The sequence below is a fragment of the Dryobates pubescens genome, chromosome Z (assembly GCF_014839835.1).
Source record: "Dryobates pubescens isolate bDryPub1 chromosome Z, bDryPub1.pri, whole genome shotgun sequence".
NCBI classification, from domain to species: Eukaryota; Metazoa; Chordata; class Aves; order Piciformes; family Picidae; genus Dryobates; species Dryobates pubescens.
In genome coordinates this window covers 113,464,132-113,486,571 of record NC_071657.1, presented here as the reverse complement: position 1 = coordinate 113,486,571, position 22,440 = coordinate 113,464,132, and the positions used below count along the sequence as shown (strand labels likewise).

General features: G+C 42.9%; 1 protein-coding gene across 1 annotated transcript in view; it reads right to left on the bottom strand.

Annotated features, from left to right (window-relative positions):
* The window catches only part of BEND7 (BEN domain containing 7), a 52,886-nt gene extending 31,598 nt beyond the window's left edge, over window positions 1-21,288 (bottom strand). Inside the window, exons 1-3 of the mRNA XM_054178235.1 lie at window positions 20,969-21,288; window positions 17,010-17,093; window positions 4,803-5,102 (exon numbers count right to left, since the gene is read on the bottom strand). Of these exons, the coding sequence (XP_054034210.1) occupies window positions 4,803-5,102; window positions 17,010-17,093; window positions 20,969-21,029 (445 nt within the window). The 5' untranslated portion in view covers window positions 21,030-21,288. The remainder of the gene's footprint in view (window positions 1-4,802; window positions 5,103-17,009; window positions 17,094-20,968) is intronic.
* Window positions 21,289-22,440: the final 1,152 nt, after the last annotated feature.

Here is a 22,440-nt window from a genome sequence, read left to right as displayed (position 1 = left end):
ATGGATCTAACAAAAATCATCTTGCTTGGTGTCACGTGTGGTGGACTTCACAGAGTGTATTTCCCTTTTTCTTCTGCAGCCTGACAGTTTTCAGGTGCCCTTTAACCATTACTTAGCTAAAGGGAACAAAAGCAATTAATTTACTCTTTGTTCAGAAATCCTCACATTTGTCATTATTATTTTTGCTTTCTTCTGAAACCAAAACAGTTTATTAATGCCTTTCCAGGTTGGTATGTGTTCTTCCATCAGAGCTCCCTGATGTCAGACCCACACAGTTCCCCGACTTCAATCCTCATTTGAAATGGCTGAAAATTTGGCCACTCCTAGATCACTCCCAGCTTTTCCTAGTTCTTCCAGTGTGTTCCTTCATCCTCAAATCTTTTTTTTCCCAGGCACTTCTTCTCTACTTCCTTCAATTCAGTCCTTCAGCTCTGAAATAACATCTATCAGACTTGAGCAAACTGGTGGACATTCTCCCAAAAGTGAGATACTTGCTAAGCTAAACTTAGGAGTCACTTAAAGATTGTCGACATCTTCTGGGTGTCGCTCTCCTGCTTTTCTCAGATATTAAGACTGTCCACACCATTGCTATTACAAATGCTGGTATTTTAAAATATGATCCAAGGAAGAAACCAGTTAACATTGCATTAAAGACAGTAGTTTAAGAACCTCTGCAAATCTAGCGAATACCAATGCAAGAGTTTCCCCAGCTTCTTCTTGCCAAGGTTTCAGCTATAAATAAAACAACTTTTTAAGAGTGAAAAATTAACTGGAAAACAGGTTGAGAGTCCCAAATTAAACCAAAAAGAGGTTACTGACTCAGGAGGACTCTGCCTAGTTTGATCTCGCCCTTCTTTTGTGCACTGGAAGTTCCTTGGGGCACGGATGGGATTTTATCTTTTCAATGGTCCATGAAAGTTAGCCCATTGTTACAGGTACAGAGGGGAAAGAAGAGTTATCTTTAGCTTTGTGGCAGATCACTCAGAATCCATCAACTTGGCTCCACCAATACCTTTAACTTATCTGTTAAAAGTAGGCTTTTAAGTATGGGAGGTTCACAACTACTTGTAATTTAACAGCATAAGCATAAGTCTGTACCTTTCAGACAGACAAGCAGGTATCCCAGAGATGGAGTCCCAGGATATTAGGAGAGTTTTATTCATAGAAGACAAATACATAGTAAGAATATCTGTCCTCCAGTGCTTTCTTGGTTGTTTTAGACTAATAAGCTCCTCAGGATAAAGCCTGTCTTCTCTCTTGGTCAGAATCCAATATTCTAGTGGGCTTCTGCAAATAATACCTGAAAGGCTACAGAAGGAGACAAGGCTGGTGGCTTTTGTTTCCTTCTTAACAAAGACTCTCCGTCATGGTGAATTGTATGTGAAAACCTAGAGAAACTGTATCAGTAAATACCTGTACATCTTTCCTGCTGCAATATAACATGTTGCTAATGAAAGCACACAGGCACACAGGCCCTTGATGGAAAACCAAAGGGTCTATTTTCCCATTGAGGCATGGGGGATTTACATTATAATCTCCATTAGGCACTGATAGAAATTACCCATGTAAATCTACTATAGGTACTGGGAAAGGGAAAAGAGACCACCTATATTTCAAATCAAAGCAGGGTTCTACTGTATTCATACATATTCATGAAGGTTTTTTATTTTCTTTCTATCAGCCTTCCTCTGATCAGTTACTGTGTTGTAAGAAGCATCTTGGAGAGTGTTTTCAGTCATTGTTCCAAGCACTATCTTTATCATTTTTAGAGGACAAAAGCAACTCTTTTCAACTTGTTATAAATCAATTTTTAATTTTAAGAGGAGAACTGACTTCTTATTTTTATGAAGGAGTCTTTAAAGAGCCATCTTTCCCTCTCTTTTGGAAGCTTGCCAGCAGGCAAATTTGATACCATCTTGTATGAATGAGAGAAGGAGATGACACAAATACACTAGTTACTTCCTCTGTCTGAGCAGCAAGTAGCCCAGGACAGTGGTTCGTGCAGCTGGGTCTGCTGAGAGTGAATTCACCTGGTGTAACATTGCTACTAGAAGCATGCAAATGCAATCCATTAACATAACCCAAAAAAAGCAATTCAGCTGCTGCATTACTGCTGGACTTGCTACAGAACACAAGAAATTAGAATAAAATGGTTTAGATAGGTGCTGTGAGTTTGTGGTCTCTTACAGAGCAAACATGCTACTCACTGCTTGTAGTGCCAAGAGGTTTCTACTAAATGCAGTGGGTCACAAATATCTACCTAACCTCCTGGCTTGTGGAAACACCACCTTAAATCTTATTTGGAATAAATCACTTTGCTTTTCAAGCATGTTCCTACTCTTACCTCTGTTGCAGCAGAGGGGAGTTGGAGTACATGATTGCCAGAGGTCACTTCCAACCCCTGCCATTCTGTGATTTTGTGATTCTGTGAATGCTCAGGCTCCCTCAATTTCTCCTTTTCTCTGTTTTTTTCCCAACACTTTTCTCACGACTGCTTTCTATACCAGCACCTACTTAACATCCATTCCAGCCTCTCCTTGATCCACCTTCACTATGCCAGTAGATAGATGCCAGTTAGATAAACTACATGCCTATTACGTTCACATTTGAGTAATTCAGCCAGTCTACAACATATATTTTAGCTTCTTGGCATCTATCCACAATGGACAGTTTCTGGAAATCAGATCACTTGCTGTAGATGTCTGAAGATCTCCCCAGTGATGACCTAGGTCTGACAGCCTCAAGTAATAAATTTATATCCTACCTGAACATTTGCTGAGTTTAAACACCATGGAGTTTAAAATACCAAGGAGTACTATCTCCCTTGAAGCATTGTTCAGCATTTCTACATGCAGCTTTTAAGGACTCTGTCCATCCCCTGAATAACATCTGTATTACTGAGTTTGATGCTCAGGCTCCCAATGCAAGGATGGTGTGGATCAGACATGTTACAATGGCCTCTCAGAAGAGCTGCATGCTAGTTGAGGAGCAGTTCCAGAGCTTGCTGATAGCCCAGAGTTACATCAAAAGTTCTCCTTTCCTAGAGACCTATCTTCAGAGCTGTCCAGCAGAATCACAACACCCCAATGGAGCCAGACATCTCTAATCAAATAGCTATTCAGATTATCGTCGCAAAGGTGCCCAGTGGAGAGGGCTCACACCCATCTTTATGTAATAACCTAAAAGACTGCATTCCTTTCTGCAGCAGGACAGCTGCAGAGGGAGGGGTTGAAGGTGCCTCCTGGCACACTTCCCCAGGAACCACAAGCCTGGGCATTTCTCCTGTCCAGCTTGGGGGGGTCACTCAATCCAACCCTTCTACCATCTCACAGAGTATTCTGACCTGTAAGAGAGGGTAAATTTGCCAAACCTTTCCACCTTGGATAAAAAATTAAAGCTCTGACATTTTTTTGCATATGGGGCCAAATCCTGTCAACACATTTTAGCTCACATGCTGAATCAAGCCCCTGAGGGGATAGAGGAGCTGCTCCACCTACTTTCTGGATCCAGAAACTAGGCATCTCATCTGTGCAGGCTTGGGCAGTTCTGTGCATGCAGGGAACTGTCCCTGTCAGTGCCCAGGGACTCTTGGGGCAAAGAGGGAGATATGTGATGAATTTCAAATCCTTTCACATTTCAGAGGTTGTTAACACCCATTAAGAGTGCTTTCCACTCTCTCCTGGGTCTGGACCTTTAAAAAACAACTTTATCTTTCATTTTTTCTTATAGAATAAATAAAATTAGCATGACTTACTGCAACACCTTTCTTCAGGTCAGTCAGTACCTGTGTGTGAATCATTGTTTCCACAGAGAAACAAAGTGAAACCTAGGGCTGGTTGCTTTCTAGTGCAGTGTCAGTATCTCCTACAGCAGAGTACTCAGAATCAGAAGAGTGTCTTGGTTTTCAACTGTTACAAGCAGTAAGAACTTGTATGCCCTTAGAGAAGGACCCACACCAGAATCTCCTCTTGGGAGGTATGAGTACCTTCAGAATCATCTGGAAATTGATAATGCTTTCAGACACAATCTCATGACTTTTTATGTTACCTTTAAGTAAACCTCCTCCTCTAAATTTAGGTTAAAAATCTCTCAGGAGAAAAACTTTCTGAGTTGAATTTATATGATTAAAGAAGACCTCTAGGAATCTGGCTGTAAAGCCTCCATTCTCTGTGACTTAACAAGAGAAAAGCATTTTAAGGGCACGCTGCCATCTACTTTAGGGCAGAATTCTCTGCCAGTACAAGACGGACTATGCTTTAGTACATGCTGTTCAAAACTAAACTCCATCATCCCCTTTTCTCCAATGGTTCCATCAGAATAAAAGCCTAAGGCTGCCATCAGATTTTGTACCTGAAGTTCAGTGGCCAGTTGTAAGATGCCATCCCCTTAAGAAACTCTGTAGAATCCTGCTCTGCAAGTGGCGCCACAACAATGCTACATTACTCATTCAAAACAGGAGTGGTAGATGTTGACATTTAATTAGCTATGAATTTAATAACAATGGCAAAAGCTGTTTTAATAAGTACTGTATAGAAATTAAGCTGAAACAGTATTGAGTAATTCCATCCTATCACCAGGAATCCATTTTAAAAGCTAAGACAGATGGTAGCAGAATGCACTGTGCCCACTTTCACACCTTTTCATAGTGATAACTATGTGCTCATTTTGTAGACTCTGAACTCTAGCTGCTTTCAGTGCAGTGGCACAATAAATCATCACAACAAAGGCAAAAAATTAGTACAGTACAAGGAGAGGAAAAAAAAAAGGTAAGTATTATTCTCAGTATCTAATGCAGATCATACCATTGGATGCCACGGTTCGTGTTTGGTTTTGGAACGTTTTGGATCGAGTTCCATACTGCCCTGAAAAATGGCTGGCTTGGGGTGATAATTCATTCCAGGTGCTGCTCTGGGGAGGATGAAGGCTTGCTGGGGACTCTGCAGTTGGATTCAGGTGCTGGGCCCAAGCTAAGTCCAAATCTTGGGGCTCCTCCTTCAGTTTTTCTCCTTCTTTGCCAACTCGTTGATAGATTCTTCCAGTGCTGTCATTCAGTAATCTTCTCATGCCTGTAATTTGTTTTTTAATTTCCCGGCTTTCATCTCCTAATGAAAACAGAGCCACAGTTATCACTGTAAATTAGCAAAAACTATAATGGGTAGAGATTAGTGATTTTAGATGCCAGCAAGAGTTGGAGCACAAAAATAAAGAAATAAAGACAAGAAACAAAAGAGAAGGTTGAGCAGTTGATGGTATGTACCAGGCTATGGTTTAACACAGCAATGGTTGACATCTCTCATGGCTGAAAGACCTGCTGAACTTTGCTTTCTTCATACTGTTTCTGAAGCTTTGATGAGTAAGATTATTATTCTCCAGAAGGAAATATTAATAATAACTACAGCAGTTTCAAATAAACTATTCTTTTAAGAGGCTGAACCTGTTCAGGCATTGACATCAGTGGATATTTCCCTCAAGTAAAGCCTAAAGGATCAGATTCTTTACATATCAATTTGCTACATGCTGAAGGATAGAACCTACAAAGAAAAAGTAAAGCATCACACCATACACTCACAGAGCAACACATCTACTGGTTTTATTGAACAGAATCAGTTCCTTAGTTCACAGAATTTAATAATACTGGATTATATAGGAATAAATCAAAAAGCAGCTAATAAGAGAATATCCATATACAGCTTAACTGCTGGATGTCTTAAAAATGCAGATTATGAAAACAAAATGAAAATATATACAAGAAAAATGTGACTGTTCCAAATAAATTCAGGGCATTTAAATAATAATTACATACTTTAATACTCCTGGCACCATTTAAGTATTAATTTTACATATGAAACTGCTGATTGCACAATGAATATATGTGTTTTGGGAAGATAGCAGCTATTTTGCTTGTTAAAGCATACACTGCATTTCACTAGTAGTAAGGAAGTGTTCATAGCCCCATCTGGGAAAAAAAAAAAGCTTCTGTTTTTTTACTGGTAATAGAAAAATCTAACAGGCTAAGCAAATGGAATAACAAAGATCAAGAATGTGATGAATCGACCTTCCTTTATTGTATACTTAATACAGCAATACTTGTTATTCTCTGTGCAACTTACATTTGTGTTTCCTAAAATATACCTGGGTTTGGCAATGTGATAGTGCAAAGGAAACTTCAGAAGGGAAAAACAACCCTCCAAAACCTAAGATGCCACAAGCATAGCCTCTGGTTCAACAGAGTATTTAAAAGTGTGCTAATGCTGGGCACATGACCATTTTATCAGCTCAACAGCACTGCTCAGTTGCTTAAAACTAGGTGGACATTTGGACACCTGTATAAACCTGACAGCTAAGAGAACAGCAAACTCCTGCCCAACATGGGCCAAGTTCCACCTGGCTGAGATGTGCTGCCAGCCCAGCACACCCAGTGATGGGTAGCACTGGGAGTTTTTCTCTGGGAGGTGAATAAGAAGGGGAGCTGAGCTGCATGATGTGCTCCAGCCTCCGCTGAAATAGAGCATCTCCTGCTTGACCTGGCACACCATTTTCCTGGGCCAGTGCCAGCTGGCTTCAGCCCAGCCTACCCCAGTCTAGTGAGGAGAGTTGGTGGTTTGCAAGAAAGCTCCTAGTCAAAACTTAGCAAAACATTTGTCAACCTGGTACAGTGATACTCCAGCACTGTTTCCACTCCAGCTAAAGAGGCAAGAAAAACTCTCTGCAAGGAAGATCTGCACTATATTTATTTTGTTGGTTTGCTTGCAGGTTGATGCGTGTGGGTGTGATTTAATTAACAAATCACAGCACCAATTCCTTTACAATGCTACTTTCTGGCCCTAATCCAACCAGCAGTTGACTGTTTGCAGTTCCCAAAATCAAGAGATCACGGACTACCTTGGGACTCCAATTATCGAGACACTCATGCCAGTCACATCCTGGACTGCATCAAAAGCAATGTGGCCAGGAGATGAAGAGAGGCAATTCTGCCACTTTGCTCTGGTAAGACCTCGCCTAGAGTACTGCATCGAGCTCTAGTGTGCTCAACACAATGACATGAACCTGATGGAATGTGTCGAGAGGAGGGCCACAAAGATGACCAGGTGCTGGAGCATCTCTCCTGTGAAGACAGGCTAAGGGAGCTGGGGTTGTTCAGCCTGGAGAAGAGAAGGCTCTGGGGAGACCTAATAGCAGCCTTCCAGTACCTGAAAAGGGCCTACAAGAAGGCTGCAGAGGGACTGTTTACAAAGGCCTGTAGTGATAGGATGAGGGGCAATGGTTTCAAATTAGAGAAGAGCAGATTTAGGTTGGATACTAGTGTGACCGTTTGAGGCTGTGCCTTTGAGAAAGGGACAGTGCTGGGACACTCTGGCTGAATATTTTGAAAACATTCAGATATTCTAAATGAATTTCATTGCTAGATTGGTAGAATACAACTTTAAGTTTTAGTGCAGTTGGAATTTTTCTCAGTTCCTCTCTGTTCTGCCTTTCCAGCCTGTCTGCTTCTGAGCAACTAGCCGGAGTTTGACCTTGAATACCAGATAAGAACTAATCCTTGCATGCGCTTGGAGCCTAACAGAATTTATTCCTTAAGAATTACCTTTCTCTTCTCTCTCTAACCCTTTTTGGGAAAAAAGGGAAGTGGGGGGAGAGAGGGGGTACAGGGCGGGAACCCTCCTCTGTCTGGAGGAGGGAGTTTTGTTCCTGTATTATTTTTCTTTGCTGTATATTTCTGTATATATTGTAAATACTGTATATATCGTGTATATACAACCTGCACTCCATATTGCTTGTAAATATAGCATATCCTTTTGCTTCTCTGACTGAGTCAGCTGTGGTTTTTTTCCTTCTTTGTGGGGGAGGGAAAGCTGGGCCTTCTCTCACCACCACAACTAGAAACAAACTCTTTACCATGAGGCTAGAGGAATAATGCAACAGGTTGCCCAGGGAGGTAGTTGAGGCCCCATCCTTGGAGATATTCAAGGTCAGGTTTGACAGTGCTCAAAGCAATCTGATCTAATGGAGAATGTCCCTGCTCACTACAGGGGGTTTTGGACTAGATGACCTTTGGAGGTCTGTTCCAACCCAAACTGTTCTATGATTCTATGACTGCTTTCTCCTGTACGTGGCTGCAGCCACCCATATCCAAGCTCCAAATGTTCCCACCACACCAGAGTGTGAAGCAATCCATTTAGCACTACACCAGGCTCTGAGATTCACCTTTACAATTTGGATTTTTATTCAACAGCAGCACGTATCTGAATATCAAAAAAAGCTTCCCACCCGCCTCCTCCTGTCAGGCGTAGTGACTGAATGCTACATGGCTGGTTGGGTGACATGTTGTTGGAAAGATTAAATTTCCCTTACCAGCACATGAAATATTAATGTTAATTGAGTTTATTCAGCCATTATTCTGGTCCCTATTTCCTTCATAAAGACACCTTCCTATACAGAGACATAATCATAATTACCTCCAACTAGAAAAACACAACCCGACTTTACTGCTACAGTGAACCCTGAACTTGCACCCTACATAAATGTGTCTTTGTGTTTAGGTAGTTCCCTACTTAAAACAGGAAGATTCCCCCTTTGTGAACTTGTTTGTTGGGTTTGTTTGTTTTCATTTTTTCTGTTTGCATTTTTGTTGTTATTGTTTTGTAATTTTGTTTGTTTTGGTTGGTGCTTTCTTTTGGGTTTAGTATGTCTTCTGTTTTGTAAGGAAGGGCACTGAAAACATACAGGGTGTAAGATTCACTGTCTTCATTGCAAGTTTACATCCCCACCTCTGCCAGTTAGGACTTTTCACAGCTTTTAATTTGTAACTGGCCAGCAACAGCCAGCACCCCTCCCGACACAAGTGAGTAGCTGATGTTACACTGTCTGAATCGGCAGGACAGTCACAGATTTAACGTCTTGCTCCCTGGTTATCTCATCTGGTTATTAGCTCCAGAGCCCACTGATAGCATTTTGTTGCCAGCCATTCCACTGCTGATGATTTTTCACAAATAATCATGTAATTAAAAAAAAAAAAAAAAAAAGATGGGGCACAGAGAAAACAAAACAGTTACCCAGGCACCCTTCTTTTTTATCCCACTGAATGGGATAATCAGGCACTGGGGAAAAAAAAGTTAATTACATATAAATCTGCATTACCTATCTGTGAAAAGCCTCCTGAAATACATGTTGAGGCCTGAGGGGAGCTGTGCATATTTTAGACTCTCCTTGTACATGTACCAAGGGTCCTCAACACTCTCAGGGAGATGGGGATACCTCTGATAAGCAAGCTATTGGATTTTCCATTTGGACTCCCCACATAATTCCTTTGGTTTTATCTGAAACCAATGAAGTTACTTGCAAAACACTGAAACACTTTCAAAATACTACTCAAAATAGATAGGCATGGCTAATTACAGCCCCTTTGAAGGAACTTATGTAATGATAATAATAACAAAGACATATGAACTATTTTTTTTAATTGCTCTTGCAGCTGGTTTTATGCTGGTCCCTTATATGCAACCTATTTTATCCACATGGCCTGACTGCAATCTGATGAAGCAAAACCAGGCAAAACAAAGTCCTTTCATAAATACTAAATAGTCACAAAAAGTAATTTTCCCCAAATTAATTTCAATCTCTTTCCTCACCCAAAGCATAAAAAATTCCTTCTTTGAAAGTTGTAGCAATGTTAACAATTACAAGTGCACAAACATAACAACAGACCTGTTCTAGAATGGAAGTTGCATCCACATGCTAAGTGTGCACCTGTCTGGAGCAATCACCCTGCAAACAACTTAACAAAATATTATCAGTAATTCATTAATTTCATTCTTTACCCCTATGTGCCTGACCAGCTTTTCACTATTAATGCTTAAAAATAGAGCACACTGCCTAGAAGCAAGTTAGTGTACTTTTCCTAAATAATTTGTCAAATCATAGTGCTACAAAGAGTTATAAAATTATATGCATATGTTAAAAGATTCCTTTTGTTTCAGTATTAGTGAAGTGGTAACCACATCAGCAATTAATGTACGTGTTTTAAAGTGTATAAATGAGTTAAGATTGGACAATCATCTGTATGTCATGTTTTCTTCTTTTGACTTACAAAAATAAACATAATATTCTCTTGGCCCAATACATTGCAATGAACATCTTCAGTTTTAACACTAATTTTTCCTACGCTTTGGGAAACATTAATGAGTAGTTAACATCTCAGTACAGTTTGATTGAAGGTCTCTTCCAACATGGTCTGGTCTGGTCTGGTCTATTCTATTCTATTCTATTCTATTCTATTCTATGAATTAGTGTCTAATACTACCTTGTGTTTTGGTAGACGAAACTCCTACAGCAACTCCTCCTTTCTCGGCTAAACAAATAGGGCTTTCTCCTCCTTCAGGATGCATGTCAAATCACAGAATGTTAGAGGTTGGGAGGGACCTCCAAAGATTGGGTCCAACCAACTTCCCTGCCAAAACCAGGATCACCCAGGGCAGTCCGCACAGGAACGCATCCAGGTGGCTTTTGAAAGTCTCCATAGAAGGAGACTCCACAACCTCTCTGGGCAGCCTGTTCCAATGTTCTGTCACCCACACTATAAAGAATTTTCTCCTCACATTGAGGTGAAAACTTCTATGTTCCAGTTTGAATCCATTGTTCCTTGTCTTATTACTGTTCACCACCAAATTGACCCCATCCAATGGAGACCTACCCCTCAGATATTTGCATGCATTGATCAGATCCTCTCTCAGTCTTGCCAAGACTAAACAACTCCAGGTCTCTCTATATCTCTTCATAGGGGAGATGCTCAAGTTTCTTAATCACCCTTGTGGAGGTATTTCACATCTCACAGATTTCCACCTTTGTGCCAAGCTAGGCTGAAATTGGTGGGTGAGTTCAGAAGCTATTGAGAAGACAGGACTGGCGGTGACAGCTGAGCAGAGAAGACCAGGTGAGCTGCAACATTAGCTTAGTTTGCAAGGAAACAAGGCTTCAGAGGTGAGAAAAGCTAGAAGTTGAGGCATACGGCTTGAAAGCTCAATAAGAAATAATAAATAACTGCAAGGGGTTATATAATCAAACATATTAAATACCAGTTTATTAGACACCACTTGAATGCTGCCCTTCCTGGAAGATGACCAGCAAAGCTTGTCTGCTGTGGTTGAAGATTTTGTAAGGGCTAATTCAGAGCAACTCAAGGAATTGGAAGACATATGCATGCAAGGCACACATCTTGCTGCACAGCCAGGCTGAACTTGCCAAAACACCTCTTTGAATATTACATGGTTTAATTTTACATCATTTAATGTTACATGAATCTCCTCTGAAGACAGTTATCCTAGAAGGGAGCTAGTCACCCCTTCTCTACCGACATGAAATCGTAACCTTCAAAACTCAAGATATTTCTTCCACCATCATATTCTACCACAAGTGGTCCCAAAACACAAGATTGTGAAGGTCAGCATGAGGAAAATAGAAGAACCATATGAATGATTCTTTATAGGATCAAAGGTTTCCTCAATCACATGGAAAGCTGTTCTGACTGTTCTGTGGATAATTTGAATCGGGCATCTGTGTGCAGCCAAATTGATGAGGTAAATGTGCATTTCTAGAGTAAGTGACCCCCTGTCTTTGCTGGCATCTGAGATCCTATATTGAATAAGGAACATAGGCGACAACACACTCCACAAATTAAAAACCTAAACCTCAAGTCAGCCAGGAAAGCAGCAGTGAGGAGCAACATTGGAGAGTCCCATAAGCAGCACAAGTTACAAGCTGGGGACTTTGACTATCCTAAGGTAGTGTAGAGGGATATTTAAGCTGTTTTAGTTGAGGCATCTTGGCAGTGTTCTAAAACACCATTTAAGAAGCACTTTCCTATCTTTAAGTCACCACACAAAGACTCTGCCTGCAGGAAAAGTAGATCACCCTCAAATTAGACCCTCTACTCCTAAACCAAGTGCAGAAGTACATAGGCTGACTGACACCCCTGACTGCAATGAAGTGTGGAAAGTTTAATAAGCAGCACAAACACTAATGAACACAATGCAATTTGCAGAACTAAAATCAAGATCAGACCCTGGGACCATTTAGGATGTGGGGGGCTTATTTCCATGGAAGCCTAGGTGGCCTGGCCATCACAAAGTAACTCTTCGGAAGAGCTTGGGGAAACACTTTCAAAACACTCCACAGCAGCAGATACAGAAGCAGATACAGAAGTTACACATTTCCATGCCACACTGGAACAGCTAAATCACTCAGCAAAGGGTAAGTGAGCAACCATTCAATAAATGTATATTTTAATAGGGTCATATAATTAAAAAAGTAATAATAGATATGCAAGCACTTCCCCCAGTTCTTGGAAATATCCCAGGTCAAGATGAAGCTTCAGCCCCACAGGGAAATGCTTTACAAAGTTAGATCTTTGGAGGACACATATACATAAACCACACTTTTCTGCAGTCTTAATTACAGAAACTACTATTGCAACAGTTAGACTTGGGACATAATTCTATTAAAAGTAACAAGTGACTTCACAGATTTGTAAGTCAACTTTTTTCTCTGTGAATAAATTGCAAAGGATATTATTTCTGGAACAGAATAAATTCTTGAAATTAGTGAGTAACTTATGCATCGTTCCCTGCTCCAAGAACACATTATTTATTTTTACCATGACATAGTGAAGTTATTAATCTGCTGCCTTCCATTTCAACAATGTGAAATGCTGTAAAATGCACAGACACCTGCATTACAGTACATTTCAGTTCCACTTTATATCAGTCATAAACATCTCTGTTTTGGACATCTCTTCAAAACAAATGCTCCAAGCACAGTCTGCATAGCATTCGATTTTATGAAACTATAAAAGTTCTTCACTGTTAATTACACAGACAAATGTCTCGTCACACATTTGATTACCAGGATAATATAATTAGTTTTCTACATTAACCTTTCAAACATAGAGCCTGAATTTCAAGTTGAAAGCACTGTAAAAACACTCAGTCTGGAGGTGTATTACAGTTCCGGGGTTTGTGATAATAATAAAATATTAAGACTGAAAAAAGCCAGTGTGGTGCATGCAAAAGATGTGCATTTTTTAAACAGACAAGCTAGGTTTAATCAGCACAGTCCACAAAACATGGATGTACAGTCTCCTCAGAGAACGGCTTTAGGGCCCCTCGGTTTAGGAAAGATGTTGAGTTGCTGGAACCTGTCCAGAGAAGGGCAGCAAAGCTGGTGAGGGGTTTGGAGCACAAGCCCTATGAGGAGAGGCTGAGGGAGCTGGGGCTGCTTAGCCTGGAGAAGAGGAGGCTCAGGGCAGACCTTATCACTCTCTTCAACTACCTGAAGAGAGGTTGTAGCCAGGTGGGGGCTGGTCTCTTCTCCCAGACAACCAGCACCAGAAGAAGAGGATGCAGTCTCAAGCTGTGCCAGGGGAGGTTTAGGCTGGATGTTAGGAAGTTCTTCCCAGAAAGAGTGATTGGCTATTGGAATGGGCTACCCAGAGAGGTGGTGGAGTGGAGAAGAGACTGGATGGGGTGCTTGGTGCCATGATTTAGTTGATTAGATAGAGTTGGATGATAGGTTGGACTCGATGATCTCAAAGGTCCTTCCAACCTGGTTCATTCTATTCTATTCTATTCTATTCTATTCTATTCTATTCTATTCTATTCTATTCTATTCTATTCTAGCCTCCTGCCATGGGCAGGGACACCTCTCAACTAGACTCAACTGCTCAAGGACTCATCCAACCTGGCCTTGAACACCCCCAGGGGGGACTGATCCACAACCTCCCTGGGCAACCTATTCCAGAGTCCCACCACCATCATACTGAAGAACTTCTTCCTAAGATCCAGTCTAAACCTACTCTCCCTCATCTTAGAGCTGTTCCCCCTTGTCCTATATCTAGACACCCTTATGAAAAGTCCCTCTCCAGTCTGCCTGTAAGATCCCTTCAGGTATTGGAAGGCAGCTCTAAGGGCTTGTATTTCTGAGGCTGGGCTAGCAGCTCTGCAACAGAAGATTTATGCTAGTAACTGGTAAAAGATGATGTCAGGTCTGTCTTAGATTTTGTACACATTCAAGGTTTAAGCACTCCACTCTGGGCTGCCTCCTCCTTTTCATGTTGAGCAGTCTCTCCTGGCATCACACAGCTAAGCCTTGCCTTCAAAGCAAAGGAGATGCCAGGCCTCATCTGCAAAATACAGTAGAGATATTCATCCACCTCAACCTCGAATTTTGTAAAGGCTGTGCTTAGTATGTTCTTTATCTAGAAGGACATGAATTCTTGTTTGCCATCTTATCAGAACAAAAGCTAGAAAAAGAGGAAAAGCCTCCACGTAGCCTCCTCCAACACTACACCACATGAGCAAACATCCCAAGCTCCATTCAAAAAGCAGTTGGACTTTACATCATCACAACCATCCAAGGTCACATCCAGTATCATATTCTTTTAATTGCCCTGAAGTTTCCTCTAGTTTTCAGCCTACATTTACACAGAGCCATGTTTTGCTCATCTGTGCTGGTGCAAAAAAAGCTATCTAGGTTTAACAGGTCTTTCCTGACATTTGAGCCTTAATTTACCTGCATGTTAAACAAAGTGGATTCTACCAATTTACACATTTACCCTAGAAGCTCCCCTCTTCTCAACAGTGCATCTCTTCAGTTTATTTCCCTTGACTGTCCAACCAAAACATAGCCACATCCCATTCTTGATACAGTCTCACTCGTTTACAGACTGGCAAGAATTTCAGTGTAGCACCTATTCACATACTAAAGGCTGCACCACACTGAGGTTTCAACAGCCGATAACATGGATCAGTTAAATTGGAGAACAATCTAAACTGGAGAACAAACTTGATTCCAAACCAGCATGGTGGAGTGAAAATCCTTCTGTGATGAATTTTGGCATAAAATAATGACATGAAGTTAAGCAACAATTATACCCTGAAGCTCAGTGGACAAGACACCAAGCTGGTGGAAGTGTTGTGATCCCATCATCCCTGAAGCATGATGAAAAATTACTCCACGCAATGTGAATTTTGTTTTAAGGAAAGCTGGAACATCAAACACAACTCATCCCAGATTTCTGCTGAAAGTTGGGAGCTCCGACTTTGAGTGACCCTCATCTCAGTTCAGTCCCTGACACTGCTTTCCCTGCATCTCAGATCTGTGCCTTTGTCACTAGGGATCTGGGTAAAAGTGGACACCAAAGTAACCTATGGAAAATAAAGTGGAGCAGGTTGTGTGAGTTTTGAGTAAGTTATTGAACAGAACCCAACCCCCAAGGAGGTAAAAACCCAAACCAACCAGTCTACAAATCTTGCATGACCATATGTAATTCAGCCTTGTGAAAACCAGCACACTGAGGAAATCTGAAAGCTGGACACTCAGGACACTGTCAGGAAACAGCACCTTTTTTTTTTTTTCATGGCAATGGAAGGTGGGTGCAGGATGAAGTACTGAATCTCTGTGCTTCAGTACCTGACAAGGAAAATACTTGATAGGACTCACATTCTTATAGGTTAAATTCTGACTGTCTCTTCAAACAGGTGAACTTTAGGCACTCAACTGCCAGGGCACGTTCAGTTATGACAAGCTGGGCATACTCAAAAACCCAAACCAAACACCCTAAAACAAACCTGAAAACACCACAGCCAAACCTAAATCAGAATCAACTGGTCTGACTCATGGCAAAGCTGTCAAAGCACAGACTCCTAGACATACTTAGAAGCATCCAGGCTTAAGCAAGTGCTTAATTCCTGCCAAAGCTTTATCATGACTTAGGGCTGGAAGAGAACATATTCAAAGTAAGCCTTTGGTGGAATTCACTCCATATGGTTTATCAGACTTCACCAAAAGTGCTTACAGACACAAAATTAAAAAAAAATACAGCAGCCACCTTCACTTCTCCCCAGAAATGGATGTAGGAAGAAATATTTGCTCAAAATCCTAATTGCCAGGAGCTGAGAAGGCAATATGACACAGCCCTCACCCCCATGTAAATATTTCAACCATTAGAAAATTCCACAGTGCCCAACACACCCTCCTGTCTCTCCCATTTTCTGCTGACCTCTACAAGAGGATGTGGCACCATGAATTAAGGAGACAAAGGCATTTTGCATGCAGATTGTCTTGAGGTACTGATTCACACACTTGAGATCAATGCTTCTTGCTGGCTCCAGAAGGCAAAATATACAGATTAGAGAAACCTTACATCACCCTATAAACAAGCAACAGTCACCATGGTAGCTTAAAAATCTTACTTCTCTGAGTTTTGCCTGCCAAATTTTTGCCAAGAGGTGCTTTGCCCAGGTGAGGTCCTGGATGTGACAGGAGGGGGCTGGAAGAAGGAAAGGAAGAAGCACGCTGCAACAGAGGAGTTACACTGGACAAAAAGCACAGTCAGGAAAGATAAAGGCTTGCTGATAACCAGTCCTATCATGCTGTAGTATATATCATGCTGCAAACTCTATATTACTTCTCTGTTTTCCTTACACATTTTTAACTGTTGATTTAATTTAGTTTTGCCATGGCAGGATTAGCAGGCAAGCTCCAGAGGTGAAAGGACATTACATTAAGACAGCACATTAATCCTCTATCCCACCCAAGGCAGAAGCAAAACCAAACAAATAGCAGCTTCCTGGAAATTGAATTTCTGTTATCCAGATGTCAAAGATGTAATACCCCAATTACACAAACTATTGCCAGTGAAGCATGCCAGAGAATATGCAATGTAAATGGGGTGAGCACAGAGCTGCAAAACTGCAGAGTCAGCATCTGGCTCTCTGAGTGAGTGATAATTAGCACTGTGTGTAGACACTAATAAACATTTATGTCTGAAATTACAACTTTTAGCAGTGTTAATAAAGGATATATTGGCAATTCTTAGAATAAAAGGGTCTTGAAAAGAACGTCATATTAAACAATGGCAGGCGCTTCCTGCGCTTGCACAGAGATGGTTTTTTCCCCTCCCTAATTGCAAATGGCCACGCTATGTTGCTTGGAAATTAATCAACACAAGCACATACCTAAAAAAACTGGTTGTGTTTCTTTGGTCTCCCCATTAACATCATTGCTGTAGTCAGAGATCTTATATATCTCATGATGGTAATCTGGAATGAAAAACGATAAAAAAAATTAGAACTCAAGTGATCTGGAAAAAATGAAGGCTGAACACATTGCTACAGTTTTACTACATAATTTATCAATATATCCGCAGTTTATTCTGCGTACTTCAAACCAACCACAGAAAATGTGCTCTGTATCAGCACCTCCTAAAAAGAACCCAACCAAACAAAAAACAACAACTATGCTCACACTGGAGAGACTCAGCTCAAATATTTCACAGATTTTTAGGGAATGCCTGCCCTAAATGACTGTGTTCATTTTCACAGCAAATTATCCCAACAGATGCCAATTATCTGGCTTCTTGTTTTACAGATGGAAAGCAGATATATAACAAAATCTTTACTTTCCCAGAGACCAAGGGAAACTTTTAAACTTCACCTCAGCAAGAAAATTAGCAATGTACATTAGGGATGCACCATTCAGCTATACTGACTCATATTGGTGTCTGGAGGATCAGGCACACCTCAGGATATTTACCCCTAGAAACTAATGTCTGTGATGACCCTTAGAATCAACATTGGCATTTCATATGCAGAGATGTTACAGGATTTAAAGCAAACAAATAAATAAATCACCACTAAATTTTTATTTCAGAAAGAAGGTTTTGCTGTGAAAGTCTCTGCTGTAATCCCAGGCAGGTGTTCAGTAAAACCAGAGCTTTATATACATGTGTACAGAGGGAATAGTAAGCCCAAAGAAAAAAACAGAAAGGTGTGTAAAGGCAGCTTTCCTGGATGCTATTTCTGACTTTGCTATTGGCACACGCTTTGTCCTTCGGCAAATCGCTTAAGACCAAACAATACACTCAGTATCTTGAAACAGCCACCTCCTCACCTAAGTCCTCTAACACCCTCCCAGTTCCCAACGCCCTCAGATACTCCCTCCATAAACCGGTTTTTATGGTTATCCACCTCACAGAAAGTGAGGCAGAGATTAACTCCTAGAAGAGCACTTTGGGGGATTCGCTTAAAAGGCACAACTGAAACAGAAGGCGGCATAAGCGGCTCCTCCTCCTGCAAGCGGCACACCTGCACCTCTGACAAAACAGCTACAGGATCAGAAAGGTCTCCTGGAAGCCAAACTTTTTTGTTATGTGCTGCTTATTTGTACAGCACAACTGTCTCGAGGGCACAAGAGGAGGAACAACCCAGTAAGTAAACTAGAATTGAGCCTAACACAGCAACGCAGAAGAAAAAGGCCTGGAAAGAAAATGAGGGGAATGAAAACACAACAGGGAGTTGGAGAGGTCAGTGATGAGGTGCTATACAGAGGGTTCCTCTGCCTACTGGGCACGCCCAGCAAGTGAAACGGGTAAAGGTGAAGTTTGAGATATGACATTGGGGAAGTAAAAGCTCCTTTCATAGGCCAAAACTATGGGATTTACGCTGACAGCCTTCCATGGTCAGTAGCTCTCCTGTTGAGGTGGAGGGATGGAACAGCTTGGTGGGCACCTGGTGGCCAGGCACGGACATCCCACCACACTCTGTGTTTTCATCCTCTCAAGGGCATCCAAGATCTTCTGGGAGTGAGTGTGTGGAAACTAGGAATTAAATGACTTACAGACTCATAGTCCTTAGATCCATAGATTACACATGGTTTCTTTTCTAGCACTTCCCTCCATACATCCATCTGGTCACAATTCTCTTCTGATCTACAGCTGCTGCCTTCAAGTCACTACACTTCATCCTAGAGGTGGTTGTGTTTCAGTGCAGAAGTGGATTTTCTCTTGATCAGGCCATTATTGATCATCTTGGTAAGGTGCTCTGAAGCTTGGTGGGGTGGGGTGTGTGTGCAGAATAAGCACTGTATGGACACACATTATCAACAGATGGTGTGTTACCAACAATTGACACAGCATACCCTTTTCTCTCTGGTTTCCTTCTTCTGCCTCAGATGTCACAGTCCAGGCGCTGTGAAATCCATATCAATTTCACAACAGTAAACACTAAACTGTGACATTACGGAATGACTCCTGCAAGAGGCAAAGGCCAATTACAAGAGACAACTATTTATATGCAATTATCTTTCTAATCAACTGTGATAGAAAAAGAGTATGTGAGTGCAGACTCACATGCAAAATGTGATTTTGATCTCCAGCCTCCCAAGTACAAAGACATCATTTTCTCTCTAGGATGTGTTTTAGTGTAGTTTTCTATTTGACTTTCCACTTGCAAAAAGAGATCCCGGGTAAAGCAAGAATTGTTAATACTGAACCATTGTAACTGAATTTGCCTATTAAAACAAGGTTAAATAGATTGTCTTATACACTGAGGCATATTTAAACCTGTAATGAGTGGCAACTGAGAAATGACAAAATGGTAATGTATTTATAATAGTGTACATATTCTTTTTACAGCTCCATTACAACAGAAATAAAACCATATCTTCAATTTCAGTTTTGCTTTTCCACCTGTTTCACTTTCAATGGCCCCCTCACAGGCTTCAGCCCAGTCCTGCACTAACTCTGCCTCCAAGTCTTGAGCATGTTCAGTATCAAAATCCCCAAACACAAACCTATTCTCTGTAGAACTGAAACCCTCGACAGGTTCACTAACACATACAGGTCCCCAGTACACTTCAGACAAGTCTGATGGGTCACTGCCTCTCCAGTTTTTAACAGGGCGTATGTGTGATGCTTCAGATCCCCTCACGACGATACAGCAGTTACTTACGATTTCTACAAAATAAGTTTATTTCCATCTTTATAATTCTTCCCATTGATTATGATTTTGCTGAGTGTCTGTGAAGATATCATTCCTTAGACTGACACTCATATGTGTGTGTCCCCTTTCCCCAAGTGTGACATTACATCCAAGCAGTCACCTGCCTTGAACTTGGCATGCAGGACACACACAGCATTTCATGGAGAAATGTCTGTCCAATACTTAGAAACACAAAAGGAAAAAAGATCTCAAGTCAAATCCATCAGGGAAAAAACCAAACCAAACAACAAAATCCAACTACTTCATCTGCTGGAGAAGGGATAAAGCCTCAACCAAAATAAATCCCTAGGGCTGGGAAGTCCACCTGTTAAAATGCCTACCAATGCCTGGATCTTTTTATTATTTATTATTAAGAAAAAAAAACACACCACCAACAAGACTGAAACACAGAGCTATGCTGCTTCCTCGACATGAATTCAAATACTTTCCTCCGTGATCTCTTTTAAAATATCCTCTTTTCCCAAAGCAAACAAACCCCGAGCGAACAAGTTACACGCCAGCGGCTCTCCCCTACCCACGTACAATTAATTAGCTGCGTGGATTTTTAATAAAGCAACCTCTGTTCGGCTTTTCTTTGAAATACGCAGCCAAGGGGAGGAAAAAACCCACCCAAAACACAATAAATCCACAGGAGTTGAATACTAAGAAGGTCCGTTGCTGCTCAAGTGTCATTATTTTTTGCTCGCTTCCCGATTTTACCTTTTCTCCCCCCTAAGCAGAATTTACCACAAAACATGATCCAACTTTATTTTGTGCAAGATCTGCCTGGGGAAAAAAAAAAAAAGTCCACCTTTCTGGGGTGGATTTGGAGGGGGGATTGTTTTTGCCACAGCAAAAACCACATATACAAAAAATAATGGGGGGGGGGAAGGAAAGAAAAAAGAAAAAGAAAAAAGGGGTAGTTAAAAGAAATAATAATAATAAAAAAAAATAAGAGACATGCAATGGTTTTGGGGAGTTTAACCACAGGATTGCGGAGTTAAATAACAGATACAGGGAGGGAGAGGCGATACAGGGGAGCGGGAGCACAGGCGTTTCGTAACGCCCCGCTCCCCCCGGTGCAAAAGTCCGGGCTGCCCCCGGCGAGGGAACAAAGCCCGGGCCGCCCCCGCCGCCCCCGGTCGCCGCCGCCTTACCTTCGTTGATCAGTTTAAAGCTTTGGGATTTCCTGCTTCTCTTCCTCTGGGTGAACTCCATGGTGCGGGCAGGAAGGAGCGGGGCGGCTGGGCAGCCACCCGGCGGTGGTAGCGGTGGTGGCAGGACCAAGGTCCGTCTCTTTAATCAGCAAAACACGCGGGGGTTGGGAGACGGCGGCTCCGGCGGTGAATAAAGGGATCCGGGACAAGTTGGCTCCGGTCTTCACCCCCGCTCTCCCCGTACCTCTCGCCCCAAACTTTGAGGGAAAGCGGGGTGCGGCGGGGGAAGCCCCGCGGGGGCGATGCCGGGCAGCGCCGCCGCCGCCGCCGCCTTCCCCCCCGCCGGCTGTGCGGCCGCGGCCCGGCGGCGAAGGGCGGCCCGCAATGGCTCGCCGCCGGCTCCGGGACCCCGGTGCCACCTGCTGGGGGAAGGCGGCGCGCAGCCTGGCGCGCCCCGCGGCGGTTCCGCCAGCCCCGGCCGTAAGCCGCCACCCTGAGGCCGGCCCGTCGCCACACGACACGCCGGGGAAAGCGGCCAGCGTTCGCCGGGCCCCGCCGCGGGCGCGGCGAAGAGGGGGGCTGAAGGAAGAGGGGCTGAGAGGGCAGCGCCATTTTGTGTCCCCCCTTCCACCGCCCCCGCCCCCCCTGCTCACACACCCCCATCACGGGCACCGGCGTGCTCCCCCTGCCGTGCCCGCCGCTCCCGCCGCCACACGTTCTGCTTCCCACCCCCGGCACGGCGCTGCGGCCCCGCGACTCCCCGCCGTGCAGGGGGGTGCCCGGCCGTGAGGAAGCGACGGCCTCTCGGTGCGGCCTTGCGCCACCACCGCCGGGCGCCCGGGGCCGCTCCGTTTGGCGGCGATGCGTTCCCTGAGGAGCAGAGTGGGGGAACTCGTAGTGTTTAGTGGGACCGGAGACGTTCCCACGCCATGGTCCGGTGGGGATGAGGTTGAACTTGGCGATGGTGGGGCCGTGGGGTCTGGTAACTAGGAAAACCCCAGAAACTGGGTATCGCTGACGCTAATGCTCCTCAGTACCTCTCTTCCAGAAATTATATCAACAACATCCCCACGTGCATCGTGGACCAAAGCCCGGAGGAGCGTGCCGAACTGGCAATGCCAAGGGATGCCAGGCTTCTCATGTGTTAGTTAAACGTGAATCACCGTAGCAAGAGTGTCCCAGTCCTCCTGAGGAGTGTGTCTGGCAACCTTCCGATAGTCGGAGGTCACCGGAGCCACCGGGATGGCCCACAGCTGCAACAGGTGCCTTGATCGCTTCACCACTTCACACCTTCAGCCATACTTCCAGTTCACTGAATTCTTTCCAGTGTAACATTTTTGTTTTTACAGTAAAGAGTGCTTTTGCCTGTTGCCTGTAGAGGAAGGACCCAGGCTTTTACAGTTATGACTGCCGATAACTGAAAACACAGCTCCAGATCATCATCTTGTGTTGTACGTGTAGTCAGGCTGTGT